Raw genomic sequence first — 15,041 nt, forward strand, 5'->3', positions numbered from 1 at the left:
GAACTGGTTATTACAACAATTATGCCTGTGGCTCAAGATAGATGGCTGGCTATGAAGAATTGGTTACAATTTTAGGTTTTGTTTTGGGAAATATATCTAATCCAAGTACAACTGTTTTTAAAAAAAGTGTCTTTTAGGAAATTGTCAGAAAATTCTGGAAGAAATATTTCCAGACCTGTTCAAACGGCACCAAAGAGTGGTAGAAGAAACAGAATCCTAAATCTGATGGCACAGCACCTTGACTTGTATGACTGTGGCATCCAGTATGTAAACATTATACTTAGTTGTTACAAACTATCTTCATCACTAGTGTGCATTGAGTCCGCGCATCTGCCAGACTCCACATCTGGGTACAAACTAGAAAAAGAATTGCATGAGGACCATTAGTGTACCTATGGTATATGGCTCCTATTTGGCAGGATGTTATAATTAAAAAAAATAAGAAAAATAAGGTAGCTGGTAAAAATAGAAAACCTGTAAAGTGTAATGTTTGAATGAAGGCAATTCTCCCTTCACCAGAAGAAATGTGGAACCTTACCAAGGCAGATGAGATATTTGTGTATAGTTTTGTTACATTTGTTTTCAACATATAGACCAATGAGGCAAATGGTTTGCACTCGTCAGTCTTTTTTATTTATTTTCAATTGTTTAATTGTTTCCTTTTCTTTATTTTATTTTTCATTTACATTCTAGGTCATTTAGCAGTTTTAGTTTATTAGCATTCATTCTTTTCTCATAGCCTCTTCATTTCTTTTTCCCCTAATTCTTAAATAGATGAATTATTTACATTTAAATATGTTAGCTTCCTATAATAGTCTGCAATTTCATTGCAGTGGATGGAGAACTTTATATGTGGGGGAAGAACACAAATGGTCAGCTTGGCCTTGGAAAGAGTAATAGTACTTATGCTATTGCATTATGTTCTTTTTGGCTTCTCCTTTAACCATTTTCATTGCTAGTGTTGCCCCTAAAACACACACAAGTATACGTGGTCGTCAAGTAATAAAGTAGTGAATCAAGTATTTTTTTAGAAAGATGAATCAAGTCTTGTTTCCACGAGGACTTGTGATTAAGCTAGCGTTTGGCCATAGATTTTGTGAAACTTGAAAAAAGTGTTTTTGAAGTTGTGTTTGGACATGCATTTTATTTGGAAAAAAATTGTAAGTTGTGAGCGGAAGAAACATTTCTCCCAAAAACTGATCTAAAGCACAAAATTTAAAAACTGATCAAGTTCCATGGACAAACAATGTTTTCAAATAATGAAGAAAAGATTCCAAAATCTATGCCCAAACGGGAGCTAACTATTAACGAAATAAAACTCTTATAAATTATTGAGTCAAGAAAAGATTCAGAATGTTGTTTGACAAAGTATTGCTACTAAATTAACTAAAGACGGAAAATAATTGATCAACACATTTAGGGTGAGTTGGATTATAATGAGAGAAAATAATCTAGAGTTTTGGGTTTTGTCTAACAATCCTGTTGAATTCTTCAATCAATTACTTATAATTTGGATTATTAATTGACAAGATTAATTTTACTCATAGAAATCTATCAATTACTACTCGCCTTATTCAATTTAACCTTATGCTTATTTTCTATGGAATTGGAGTTAACAAGAACACATTAATTATTTCTGTAAAATACTTAAGCAAGACGATTAAGTATATTTCTATCTTAATCGTGAATATGTTCTCTAATTCCCAAGTTCAAGAGCTTTCCCTATTTAATCTTGTTGCAATCAAGAATTCTCTTTTTCAAGTTCATTCAAGATTCGTTGATAGCATCTACTTGGCATGGAGAGCTAGTAAAGATGGAACCTTTTCAGTAGAAAAGTGTTTTCTAATGAAGCAAACAGGATATTGGGATACTAGTTGGCCATGGAAAGGGATTAGGAGAACTAACGTTCCTATAAAGGTAGCTTGTTTTGGTTGGATTGCAACATGGGGAGCTTGCCTTATTCAGGATAATCTTCAGAAAAAGGGTTTTGCACTAAGTAATAGATGTTACTTATGTGAAGAAGAGTTGGAGACTGAATTACCTTCTTATGCATTGCAGAATAGCTAGACAATGTTGGGAATTTTTCTTCTGTATTTGCGGGATTTCTTGGATCATGCCTCAGAGTGTGAACGAATTATTGGAGAGTTGGCAGCACCAGAGAATGCATAAAGCTTTGAAGCGACTCTGGAGAACTATACTTTTGTGCATATTCTGGGCTATTTGGCTAGAAAGAAATAACGCTTGTTTGACGGGGAAAAAGACCATATTTTAAGAGTTAAAATCAAGTATCCAGAATATTAATCTGTTGCAAAAATCGCTTTGGAGATTCTGTTGTGAAGATATGGCATTATGGAGGAGGTTCATTGCTGAGAAATATGGCCTACAGAGCAACTGGATAACGGAAGAGGTGAATGGCACTTTTGGGTGCTCTGTATGGAAAACTATCAGGAGAATGTGGACTACCTTGAATGCAAAGGTGACCTTCAGAGTGGGGAATGGGTTGAAGACCAGTTTCTGGAATGAGATTTGGTCAGGTGATGTGAAATTGAGGATACTTTTTCCTGATTTGTACATTATCAGCCTACAACAGAATGCCACTATAGTGCAGATTTGGAGCCCTCAAGGTTGGGACCTTATGTTCAGAAGGGCTCTAAATGATTGGGAGGTTGGAAGAGTAGCAGACCTACTACATGCTTTAAACTTGTTTCCAGGCATTGGCATAGAGCCCGACAAACCAGTCTGGAAATTGCATAGCAGAGGAACTTTTACAGTGAAGTCCTGTTACTGGGAGAGGAATACCAATCACCTATTGACAACAGTTTGGCCCTGGAAATTAATCTGGAAGATTAAGATCCCTTTAAAAGTTGCATGTTTCACTTGGTTGGTAATTAGAAGAGCTTGTCTAACCCATGAAGTACTACAAAGAAGAGGTATACAGATATGTTCAAGGTGTTATATGTGCGGACAAGAGGCTGAAGTAAATGGCCATTTATTTCTGCATTGCAAGATAGCTACAGATATGTGGAACATGTTCGTCTGTACACTCGGAATAAATTGGACAATGCCCAGAACCACTTTCGAGGTCCTAACACACTCGCAAGGAATCAGAAAGAGAGGATCAAAGGAAGATTGGTGGAAGATATCCCTGCTTGCATCCGGTGGACACTATGTAAAGAAAGGAATGAGTGATGTTATGAAGGAAAGGTTAGCAGCTCACACAAGATCAAGATGAGATGTCTTAGTCTTTGGTATTTTTGGTGTAAGCAAGATTTAGTGGGGGAAGTAGACAGCTTAGTGGAGTTTATAGGCCAATTGTAAATTTTGAAAGTTTTTTTTTTTGGATTTTGAGTATGATGGCACCCCCTGGGGGTTTGTAAATCCCTTCTCATCAGCTTCGTGATGAGTTCTTTTGCGTGAATACAAAGTTACCTATTTTTTTAAAAAAGAGTTAAAATCAAGTGTTCACATAATTTGTTTTGTTGGTGTAAAAGTAGTTTCTTGATAATATGGATCAATACATGGAGTTTCTGAAGTTGTTAGGAAAGATGTAATTGACTGTGTGTATATTCTCAACAGTCGTTTGTAACTTTTGGTTTTGGTACCTTTTTGGTACTTAGTCAATAAACCTTTACCTTATCAAAAAAAAAGGAAAAAAAAGAAATTGACATTTAAGAGATCGAGAGCTGATCTGTCTCTTCCTAAAGTGAGGTTAAAGGACAAAACACGTACTCCTTAAGACGAGATAGAAAAGAGAACAAAGGTGACTGAGGGAACATAATGGAGTGGAATTTGATTCTGAATGGTGGAGGAAGGCATACCCAGAAATGTGAGTACTGCATCCCCAGAAATGCAGCGGGACATGTTCATGTATAAGGGTGCGAACAGTCTCAGTAATATGCTCATCTTTTTCTCTGCTAACCCATATTGTTGGGTTGTGTAAGGGAGAGAAGTCTGATTAATAATCCCAAGGGAAGATAAATTGTTGAAATTTAGATAACTATTTAGGTGCATTATCCATGAGAAAAGTGTGAATACAGACACCAAACTGATTTAGTCTTTCAGTACTAAAAGTTTGAAATATAGAAAATAATTTGGAACGATCTTTTATTAAGAAAATCCAAGTAGAATTTGAGTAATTATTAATAAAGTTAACAAAATACTAAAATCAATACTGACCTAACTTTACTAGGAACGTAAACATCAATATGAAAAAGAGACTCTACACGATTATTTAAACTGCAGAGAAATATAGTTCGGGTGTGTTTTACAAGTTGAGATGGCTCACAATCAAACATAGACAATTTTGACAATTGAGCTACCAATTTTTAAGTTTGGATAAATTAGGATCACCTGATCATCGGTGGATTAAATCTGGAGAGTCGAAGGTTGAACTCGCTGTAATAAAAAGTCCATGTGACTCACGCCTTGAGCCAATCATCTTCTTTATACTGTGGTCCTGTAAAACAACAGTCATTAAAGAATGATATGAACAATTCAGAGTACTAGTGACTGATTGATGTATGGTTAAAGGGGAAGCCATAGACATAAAGAACATTATTCAGAGTTAAGACGGTAGGGTAGTGGCTTGATCAACTCCTGTTGCCATGATTTGAGATTCATTAGCTAAGGTAACTGTTTGAGAGAATAAGTAATGTTTTGTTACCAGAAATGCGGTCAGAAGTGCCGGAGACAATGACCCAAAGACCAATGGTGGTGGACCGTGAGATACAAGCAACATGATAATGGTTTGAGCAACTGAAGCTACTTGTAGAGATATCTGGTTGCTTGCCGGATATTGAAGAGAGTCATTGTATTTTGCCTCGAATATAGAGTAACATTTGATTGATTGGGGTAGCGGTGAATTTATTCTAAGCAACATGAGCATTTTTGGAAGGTCGATCATGTAAAGAATATCACACATCACGAGTATAGCCCAACTTCTTACAATAGCTACAGCTTGACTGGGTTTTTCTAGAACGAACATCATTCTGATTTTCAGTTCGAGACAGTAGAATAGAAGAGTCTACTATGCCACTATATGACTAGACAAAATATGTGGTGCAACATGTGGTGCAACATGTGGTGCAGCTAGTCGTAATAACTGAGAGAACAATTTGTCCACGGTAGGAGCAACAGGGATAGCCAGAATTTGGTCATATGCACCGAGTCAAGTTTAGATGGAAGCTCAACAAGTGTCAAAACAAAACATATTTTCTAACGTTGCGCAATTGTTTGTTAATATTTGCAGCAGCAGGCACCAACTCATTGAACTCTTCCTTCACTGCCTGAACACAGGTAGACATATCAAAATCCTTCTTTTTAAGGTTAGTCAACTGAGAAATCACATTATAAAAATGAGAGGTGTCCTTTGTGTATAACCCTCAAGCCTTTTTCCCAAACTAGAAAGCAAGTCTGGAATGGACGAAATAGAGGCATCAACTTCGAATCAATAGATTTCCACAATAGGCTACACAATTCAGCATCAATCTTTTTCCATTCTCCCTTTATCCTTTTCATTAATATCCTTAGCTTGTTTGATTAAGTGATCTTGAGCACCTTTTCCCTTGTACCATAATAGAACAGAAGAAGACCTACACCACTAATCAAAGGTTTTAGAGACTGATTCTTTAAGCCTAAAGAAAATGATTTACAGAACCTGGAAAATTCCATGGAGCTTAATTCAATTGGTGGAAGAAATTTGGGAACTAATGGAGAGTCTACAAGTTCGAATTAATCACATCTATAGAGAAGGGAATCAGTTGGCTGACTTCTTAGCCAATTTGGGTATAAATCAGACACAAAAGCAACAATATACATGTTTTGGTCAGCTACCAATTACAGCAAGGGAAATATTGAATATGGAGAAACATCAAATTCCAGCAATCAGAATAAAAACAAGGAGAATCAGCAATATTCACATTCATTAACAAAAGAGGCATGCAAAGGGTCAAAATGTCATACAGATGTCATATACATAAGAAGGTTTGTGACCTAGAGGTTAATAACAAGGCTGTACAAAAGTTAACTAACAGATCCTATGACAACCAGCAAAAACAGATACATGCACCAGCAAAAAGGGAAGGTCAGGGAACCAGATTTGACAAATGCAACAAGTGTAATCTACCAGGGAAGCCATTCAGAAGATATCTGTCACGCCCCGAGAGGGTACCCTGGGCGTGGCTGGCACTCAGAAACCATCTCTGGACTCCGAGAGAACCACTTGATCTCATCACTCATTCGTTCATCAGCGGAAGACTTAAGTGAAAATAAGAATACTTATGTGGGCTCGCCATCATCAACATCAAAGGAAAGAAATTATCCTTCGAAGAAGTAGTTTCAAAGGAGAACTACAGAAATAATCCTTCGAAGAAGTAGTTTCAAAGGAGAACTACAGAAATAATCCTTCGAAGAAGTAGTTTCAAAGGAGAACTACTCCAATTACATCATCAAACTTTGTCTACGAAGCCTCTAACACTATCAGACGGTGCCGATGACATGTCCATGGCTACCTCAAAAGAAACATAATACTCAACAATAATAAAAGGATAAAGAGTTCCTCCGAATACAAGGACTCACCAAATAGATGGAAAGTAATGATCTTCAATGATGCGCCTGTTGAGGATCTCTAACACCCGTATCTTCATCATAAAACGGTGCAGGTCGAATGACGTTAGTACATGGAATGTATGAGTATGTAAAATGGCAGGAAAGTAAGGACAAATATCAAGAAACTCCTCTCAGAAAGACTCAGCTCAGAACTCAACATCATCTCAACATCAATATGTAATGCAAGTTTAAAAATAATAATAATAAGCAATGCTTACTCAGTTGGGAGTTTCTCTAACCGACAACCATCACTTATGAGCTAGTGATGATACAATGAAGCGATTTCGCTGATACATCCATCCAATACCTTGCCAGGGTAAATGACATCACCTTCTTGGATCCAATCATCAAAGTCCTCTTTTTGGGACTTAAGAGGTATAGCCTCCATCCTACGCTGGCTACGTAGATCTGAGGTTCGAGTCAATTAAACTCTTACCCAATTCGGTGCTCAATACTACTCCCAAAATATGTGCTCATATTAACATCATCATCTAGTCTTATTGAAATTTTATTTAAAACATCAAACTCATCTCATTACCTCTTCATCAATTATTACACTTCAAAACATCAATTACATCTCATCAAAACATCTTGCTCAAAACATCATTTAATCAAATTCATTTAAACTCAATTCTTTTGCTCTTTCAAAACTCAATAAAATATATGTATAGTATTAATTCAAATCACTCTTTTTGTCAATGAATATTAAAAGCCAATATCTTTACTCAAAACACGCATAAAAATATTCATGAACATTAAATCAATTAGGGTTCATGAAAAAGTAGCCACGAACAATAATTTCAATAATATGAGAGATAAAAATAATAATAATCTCAATGCATAAATATATCTAACTCAATAGAAGAAGAATTAATTCATTTAGAATTCAAGATTAGGGTAAAAGTCAACTATAATTCAATTACGATGAATTTAAATATTGGGCGCATGGACGAACTTAATCCAATGCTATGAATAGCCTTACATACCTGGAGTCCGAAGCTTTACTCCGAATTGAAGAACTCAATGAACACTCTTGAACCCTTAGCCTTTTCTCCTCGCCGGAGCGTTTTGGTGTTCTACCCGGAGTATAAGATTCACCGAAATAGTATTTCTACACTACTAAAAACTAAAACTATATTTGAGAATGAGTAAAGAAGTGTATAGAGAGAAGAGTTGCTTGAGAAAGTTTGATGAATAAATGAGGAAATAAGGTGGGTATTTATAGGTGTGGAGGAGAGACCTAACAATAAATAAAAATAATTACAAAGGATGATCTTGAAAATTCAATGGAGGATTGTGATGTAATGGGTGATGTTAAATGGAGGACTATTGATGTCATGGGTGATGTCAAATGGATCTAGATCTTTCCATGGTTGGTGAGATGAACCTTCTTTTAACGGAATATCCTTTTTCGGAGCTGCGTTTGAACAAGATAACTTCCTAATTAGGATTTGGTGTCTCATATGAATTGTAGCTCTAGAAGTCTACTTTCATGTCGTTCAAGAATCAACCGATTTGGAGCATCCTACCGTGAGATATGATTTTTCTTCTACAAACACTCCATTTCGTCACAACACCATGTCTTGCAAAAATTAATTTATTTGACCTACTTATCCTCCGAATCTTAAGATATGGTCTTCACGAAAGGCGTAGGTAATGACGTTGGAGTTATTCAGAAATTTGAATCACCTAGTTTGGACTATCCTATGAAAAGTTATGCCCAAAATACAGAAGCAGTATCATTTTCGTTGAGAATTGAAACACCACATACAACGTTTTAGGGGTGTTACAATATCTTTCAACATCAGGGTTTGGACCGTTTTGGCATCAGCTGAAAAGAGATCTTGAGTTAGCACAAAGAGTAAATGGTAGCGGCCGAAGAAATGACTCCAGAAGAGAAAGAGGGAAGATACTTACAATGAGCTACCTGTGAAGCAAACTAGGCTTTAACCCTCCTCGAGTTCACAAACTCATCAACCCACCGGATGGTATACCTACGAGGAAAACAGAGGGTAAGGAGAGTCGAGATGAAGTAAGGCAAGGGCGAATGGAGTATTTACCTTTGTTAGCTGAGCAGAAAGGTCCACCACACGTCTTTATAGCATGTTTATCATCCACAAGAGAAGAAAGAGAAGCCGCGGAGAGAAATTGAGGGACTTGAAGAAGAGAGAGTAGAACAAAATAGGAAACTCTATTTTCTAGGGTCGTGTTTGATTTCACCTGAAGCTGGACTTTTAAGCCAGTCTTCAGGGCCTTTTTTATATTTTTGTTTGTTTTAGACTTTGATCTATTGGGCCTGTTTTGGGTCCAGTAGATTTAAATGAATAAAACGGGCCTATGGTCCAAAATTGATTTTAAAAAAAGGTTTTGTGGTGATAGAGTGATTCGAGTTACTTAAAACTATAGTTTTAGCACCAAAATATCTGATATGAAAGACATGAAGATGGTTTTAAAAGGAAAATTCAACCAAATATCAAATATATGATGTACATGTTACCAAAGTGCTAGCAGCGTAAAAAAATAGAGAAAAATTTCTGGCGGAGTTGAAAAACCCAGAAACAATTGTCGTAATTTGGAAAATGTTATTAGAACGTGGTGGAATTTTGATGGATAGGCTTGGGCTGAGAGGCGAGTTCCTGAGATGAAAACTTCTCGCTGGAGAACTGCCTGAAAGGTCACTCACGCGTTGGCGCATGACTGGATCTCGTCGGATAATTCTTCCCTCTTGACGATTTGTAGGAGGATTGATGGGGCGAGATTAACTGGGGTTTGATCGTACGAAGGTTCTGACCCTATTGATGGTGCTGGTATATACTGTACCAGGGGGAAGCAATGAAGTCTTGGAACAGTGGTGTAGTGGTGTAGTTGCTGGAAAGTTGCTCGGCAATAGAATTTCTCTTTTACAATGATTATTTTCTCACAAAATGCTCTGATAACATGTGAGGAAGACTAGAAGGAAGAGAAAGTTCTGCTTGATTATTTTCTCAAACTATTGAGGCTTAAACAACTATGTTTATATGTTCTAATATAATTACAAGGAGAAAATCATATCTAATATATTTACACTAATTCTAGAATATTCACTGGATTCTAATAGAAGAGCAAAACAAAAATAAAAAAAATGCAAAAATGCGAATAAGCTAGACAAAAGAAAGGAGAATATATTACTGACTTAAATTAGAAGTAATGAGTTACACTAATTCTAGAATATTCACTGGATTCTAATAGAAGTGCAAAACAAAAATAAAAAAAATGCAAAAATGCGAATAAGCTAGATGAAAGAACGGAGAATATATTACTGACTTAAATTAGAAGTAATGAGTTATATAACTGACCAAAAATAACATAAAAGATCAAATAGCGCATCAAAATCAGATAAAGCAAAACAGATATTCCACTATAGTATCTTTTAGTTGACTTGGGCTTAAGGATACCATTAACTACCATAAATTCTTATAGAACTCAATTTTGTACAATAATCTGCAGAAGCTGCTACGGTACTGTCTATACCCAATAAAGTCGAATGCTTGAATGGAGTCACAATCAAAATCATTTCCCTAGGTTTCGAACACTCAATTGCTGTAACAGGTATGAGATATAATTTGTCATATGAGATCTAATTTGTTAAATGCTTCTTTTCATGATAAAAGAAAACCAGGATCAAACATGTTATTCCACTATTATGCTTGTTAAGGAAAAAAGAGCTATGGTTTGCTCGCAGCCTGAGTGACCACTGTCTTCATGTCATCACTATGTTATCTTTTTTCTGGCCAGATAAAGGTGAGACTTTGAGTTGGGGTGGGGGACAATCAGGAAGACTTGGTCATGGACATCAATCAGGCATTTTTGGACTCTTAAAAAGTGACAGGTTAAGTAGGTGGTTGATGATCCTCTGTATTTTGCATGAGTTGATTTTTTGTTTCCAGTATTATTAAGTATTATCAACAGTATTCTTACTCTTGTCCAAAATAAATTACAAATTGAGTTATTTTGATGAATAAATGGGTCTCCTCGTATTACTGGATGACAGAGGATGCTATCAGTGGTAGCCAACTCTTCTACTTTATTATGTACTTTGCATCTATTCAAGTGTTTCTAGTGAATAATCAATTGGTTATTGTTGGTAATACTAGCTGTTATTTCTTCTTTCCTTTAAACAATTGATCCTTTCTTGTCTTTGAAAACAGTGAATACACACCACGACTTATTAAGGAACTTGAGGGGTTGAAGGTACTGTTATCTGCGATGTCTTCAAGTTTCAATTATAGACTTCTCTCTTCAGGATGTCAAGAGTTTTTAATACATGCTTCATAGCTGCTGGTTCATTTTGACAATTCTTGTTATGCGTAAATAGGTTAAGAATGTGGCTGCTGGAATGTTGCATTCTGTCTGCATCAGCGGTAACTCATTGAAATTAGCAGAAAACACTTTGATGTTAAAGAAAGGCCACAAATTTTATATTTTATCCTTTTTTGTAAGCCACAGAGAATGGATCTGTACATATTTTTGGAAAAAGAGCAAATAAGAAATTGGTAAATATCTATATACTAGCATCATGCAATTTTTTTTTATTTACATTGAATGACGTTCCACTTCTATTTAAAATTTTAGGGCTATAGTGAAGCATCAAATAATTCGGTACCATCTATGGTAGATGGACTTCCATATTCTGAAAAGGCTGCATGTGGAGGCTATCATACCTGTGTTATTACAGGTAATTTATCGGGTTCAATATTCTCCACTTGATTTCTATCTTTGAGCAGCAACAAACTGAGTATTTGTCCTAAACTCTGAAGATATGATCTATATTTGTGAAAAAAATGTTGGTGTAGGATTTGTCATATTTAAACTAAGTTGGCATAATTGATAGGTTTATCTAGTCTCACACACAATTTTTACGCAAACATTCCCACTTCTTGTCATGCCCCAAAACCTTGGTGGGATGGACCAGCATCCAGTGCCTTAACTTTGACTGAGCGAACCAACCTTTCTAGACTAATGAATGTAATTCATGCATGAGCGGAAATATAAATCTTTTCATTAAATCTTTTCTTTTCATAAAACACTTTTCTTTCATAAACGCCTTCTTTTCAAAGACTTGCGGAATTAGATATACGAAATAGTAAATTATGTATGTCATATGAGACCTCAAATAAGAATGACAACAACATATCCATACCCACTATGTCTATGAGCGTCTATGGCTATTGAATAAAAGAAATGTCTCTGACAATATCCAAAAACGAATACCAATATTTATATCTAACAAAAGAACGCCCTGAACATGAAGTGGGGCTCACCAAGAGCTGTAGGATGAGGGAGGCGCCTAGTGAAGATCCGTGCCGTCCTGAGTATTAAAACCTGCATTCACGAAGACATGCAGCGCCCCCGACAAAAGAGATGTGAGTAATAACGAAGAGTGCTTGTATGCGTTGTAAGCTCCCTCACATAAAATGGGAGAAGAACATAAAGCGAAACGTGAAAGGATAAAATGTAATTTGAAGTACCATTTTGTTTTATTTCATAAAGCATATAATTATTTGATCTTTAAATAAACTATACTTATTATCTTTGGCGGGAGTCCCTAATCATTGACATAAATATTAGCCACCATGTGTACCTCATGGTGCTCCAACCTTTAGCCTGGGACAGATTTAGCATCTCACCATATTGTCGTATGAATGTCGAGAAATTTTCTAGCAAGAACATAATCCCAACCAAGGGCACCAATCAAGGGTGAGCATCCAATCTCCCAAACGAATTGGTATGACCATAGTCCTATAACGATACATGTAGCTTTGAATATTTGATCCTCTTTTGCATATACCTTCCAGTTGACTAAGAATACTAACATTTCCTTTCATTTGGCACCTTTGGCCATAAGTCATTAACTTTAAGTTAGGCTTTGTAGGTACAATTCATTCTTAAACATTTCATAATCATCAACGATTGTCATTTGAGAAACTATAGTCATATTCAATTTCCTTTGGAAAACGTAACACTAAAGTCAATTCTCGTTTAAACCTTTGAAAAGTTTAAAGTCATATGAAGTATAAATAATTTGAATCATAATATTTGAGGAAAAACATGGATAACATATAATTCCTGGTCGCCCTCAAATTATACACTAATAATTTAGAAGACATTTGTCATACAATCATGTTTTAGAAGGCATGTAAGTTTTGAGAAATAATTCTTTGGAAGGGTCCATCTCAACATCCCTCGGACGTTCTTCCAGCTAACAAGTGTTTCTGTATCTCAACCAACTCGACAAGAATTAATCTACTAGTCACAATGGATACTAGTCGTCAATAACCCATTGGGTTCTTCATAAGTTCAATTCAAATCATAAAGAGAAGTGTAGGCTTCCCTCTCCCTCCCTACGTAGCTACGTAGGAATGCTACGTAGGAAGGCTCCTTTCCTGGTCAGCTGTTGGAATGTGCTATGCCATTGTGTGTAGCTACACACATTGTTGCGCAGAAATTGAGGTTTTTTTGCATAGAAATTGAGTTGTGTGCGTAGTTGAGGCTTTATACGCGTAGGAACTTCTCTCCATGCATAGCTTTGGCTTTGGGTGCATAGCTATGCATGCCTCGCGTAGCTGCATTTCATTGGTGGAGATTTCAATGGGCATATCGGTACAACTCCTGATGGTTTTGATGATGTCCATAGAGGCTTTGGTTTTGGGGAAAGGAATGGCAGCGGGGTATCCCTTCTGGAGTTTGCTAAAGCTTTTGAGTTGGTTATTGCTAACTCGTGCTTTATGAAGATGGATAATCACTTGGTCACCTTTAGTAGCACGGTAGCTAGGACTCAGATTGACTACTTTCTTCTCCGGACGGGTGATAAAGGCCTTTGTAAGGATTGAAAGGTTATTCCGAGTGAAAATATTACTACCCAACATTAGCTTTTGGTGATGGACTTGGAGATTAAGAAGGATAGGAGAAAGAAGATCCTTTATGACCGACTGAGGATTAGGTGGGGGGGCCTAGCTCCCGCCCTTTCTCGGGAGATGGGGGAGAAGTTGAGTGGTTTAGGGGCCTGGAGTAGTAGCGGGGATGTGAACAACATGTGGGACATGACAGCTGGTTGTATTAGAAAAGCAGCTACCGAGGTTCTAGGGGTATCGAGAGGAATCTTTGGTAGTCGTCAAGGAGATTGGTGGTGGAATGGAGAAGTACAAGGCAAAGTGAAAGCCAAGAAGATTGCCTATACAGAGTGGTTGGAGTGCGTGGATGAGGAGGAGAAGAGTAGGCTTAAAGATATCTATAAGAAGGCGAAGATGGAAGCGAAGTCGGCGGTCACCAGTGCTAAGACGACAACTTTTGAACGCTTATATGTCGAGCTAGGGGAAAAAGGTGGGGATAAGAGATTGTATAGGCTCTCCAAAGCGAGAGAGAGAAAAGCCCGCGTCCTGGATCTAGTAAAGTGCATCAAGGACGACGAAGGTGAAGTGTTAGTGGATGAGACCTCTATCAAGCAAAGGTGGCAAGCTTACTTACACAGGCTTTTAAATGAAAAAGGAGACAGAGACATTGTACTGGGTGATTTGGCATTCTCTCATAGTCTTCGGGACTTTGGGTGCTGCAGGTGTTTTAGGGTTGAGGAGGTTAGACGTGCTATTAGCAGGATGACGAGGGGAGAGCGACCGGGCCCGATGAGATTCCGGTGGACTTTTGGAAGAGCACTGACAAGGCAGGTTTGGAGTGGTTGACTAAGTTGTTTAATGTTATTTTGAAGACTGCTAAGATACCCGATGAATGGAGGTGGAGTACTATGGTTCCATCGTACAAGAACAAGGTGATATCCAAAACTGTAATAACTACAGGGGAATCAAATTGCTAAGCTACACTATGGGAGATCCAAGTAATGAAGCACCAGATTCAAATGAATTGCGTGATATGATGCAGCAACTGCTCACAGAGGTAGGTACTTTGGCTGGGAAGGTTTCTTCTCTGGAAAGATTAGATCAAGCTGTGGTGGACTTGAGGCAACAAGTTACAGCTGGGGAAATTAGGAGGGAAAAATCACCACTGGAAAGGGAGGGTGATCCTGTGCGAAGGGAGCAATCAGAGGAAAGGTTACACAAAGAAAGGGCAAACAGCTTCCACTCTCACCATTCAAATTTCAATCGATGGTCAAGAATGGAGTTCTTGAGGTTTAATGGGGAAGATCTCAGGTCATGGTTGTAAAATTGATCAATTGTTTTCTATGGAAGGAGTTCCAGCAGAGGAGAAGGTGGGAGTCGCTGCTCTACAGTTAGAGGGTGAAGCTATTCAATGGCACTTGGCTTTTATGAGGTACAGACAATTCCTACAACCTGCTACTTGGAGTGAATATGTTATGGCTATGGTGGAAAGGTTTGGGAATGACTTTGATGACCCATGGAAGAGATCAAGAAGGTTAAACAGACTGGGAGTGTGAAGGAATACCA

At 37.2% G+C, this 15,041-nt stretch overlaps 1 protein-coding gene across 2 annotated transcripts in view; it reads left to right on the top strand.

The window, feature by feature from the left end:
• LOC129881190 (ultraviolet-B receptor UVR8) overlaps positions 1–15,041 on the top strand; it is a 38,526-nt gene that overhangs the window by 12,200 nt on the left and 11,285 nt on the right. The window contains exons 4-10 of one of the 2 annotated variants that reach the window (XM_055955578.1): positions 834–893; positions 10,093–10,194; positions 10,381–10,474; positions 10,794–10,836; positions 10,961–11,006; positions 11,086–11,138; positions 11,218–11,320. In XM_055955578.1, the coding sequence (XP_055811553.1) occupies positions 834–893; positions 10,093–10,194; positions 10,381–10,474; positions 10,794–10,836; positions 10,961–11,006; positions 11,086–11,138; positions 11,218–11,320 (501 nt within the window). The remainder of the gene's footprint in view (positions 1–833; positions 894–10,092; positions 10,195–10,380; positions 10,475–10,793; positions 10,837–10,960; positions 11,007–11,085; positions 11,139–11,217; positions 11,321–15,041) is intronic. The other variant, XM_055955579.1, reaches the window with a different exon arrangement.

This window comes from Solanum dulcamara, chromosome 2 (genome assembly GCF_947179165.1).
Source record: "Solanum dulcamara chromosome 2, daSolDulc1.2, whole genome shotgun sequence".
Lineage (NCBI taxonomy): Eukaryota > Viridiplantae > Streptophyta > Magnoliopsida > Solanales > Solanaceae > Solanum > Solanum dulcamara.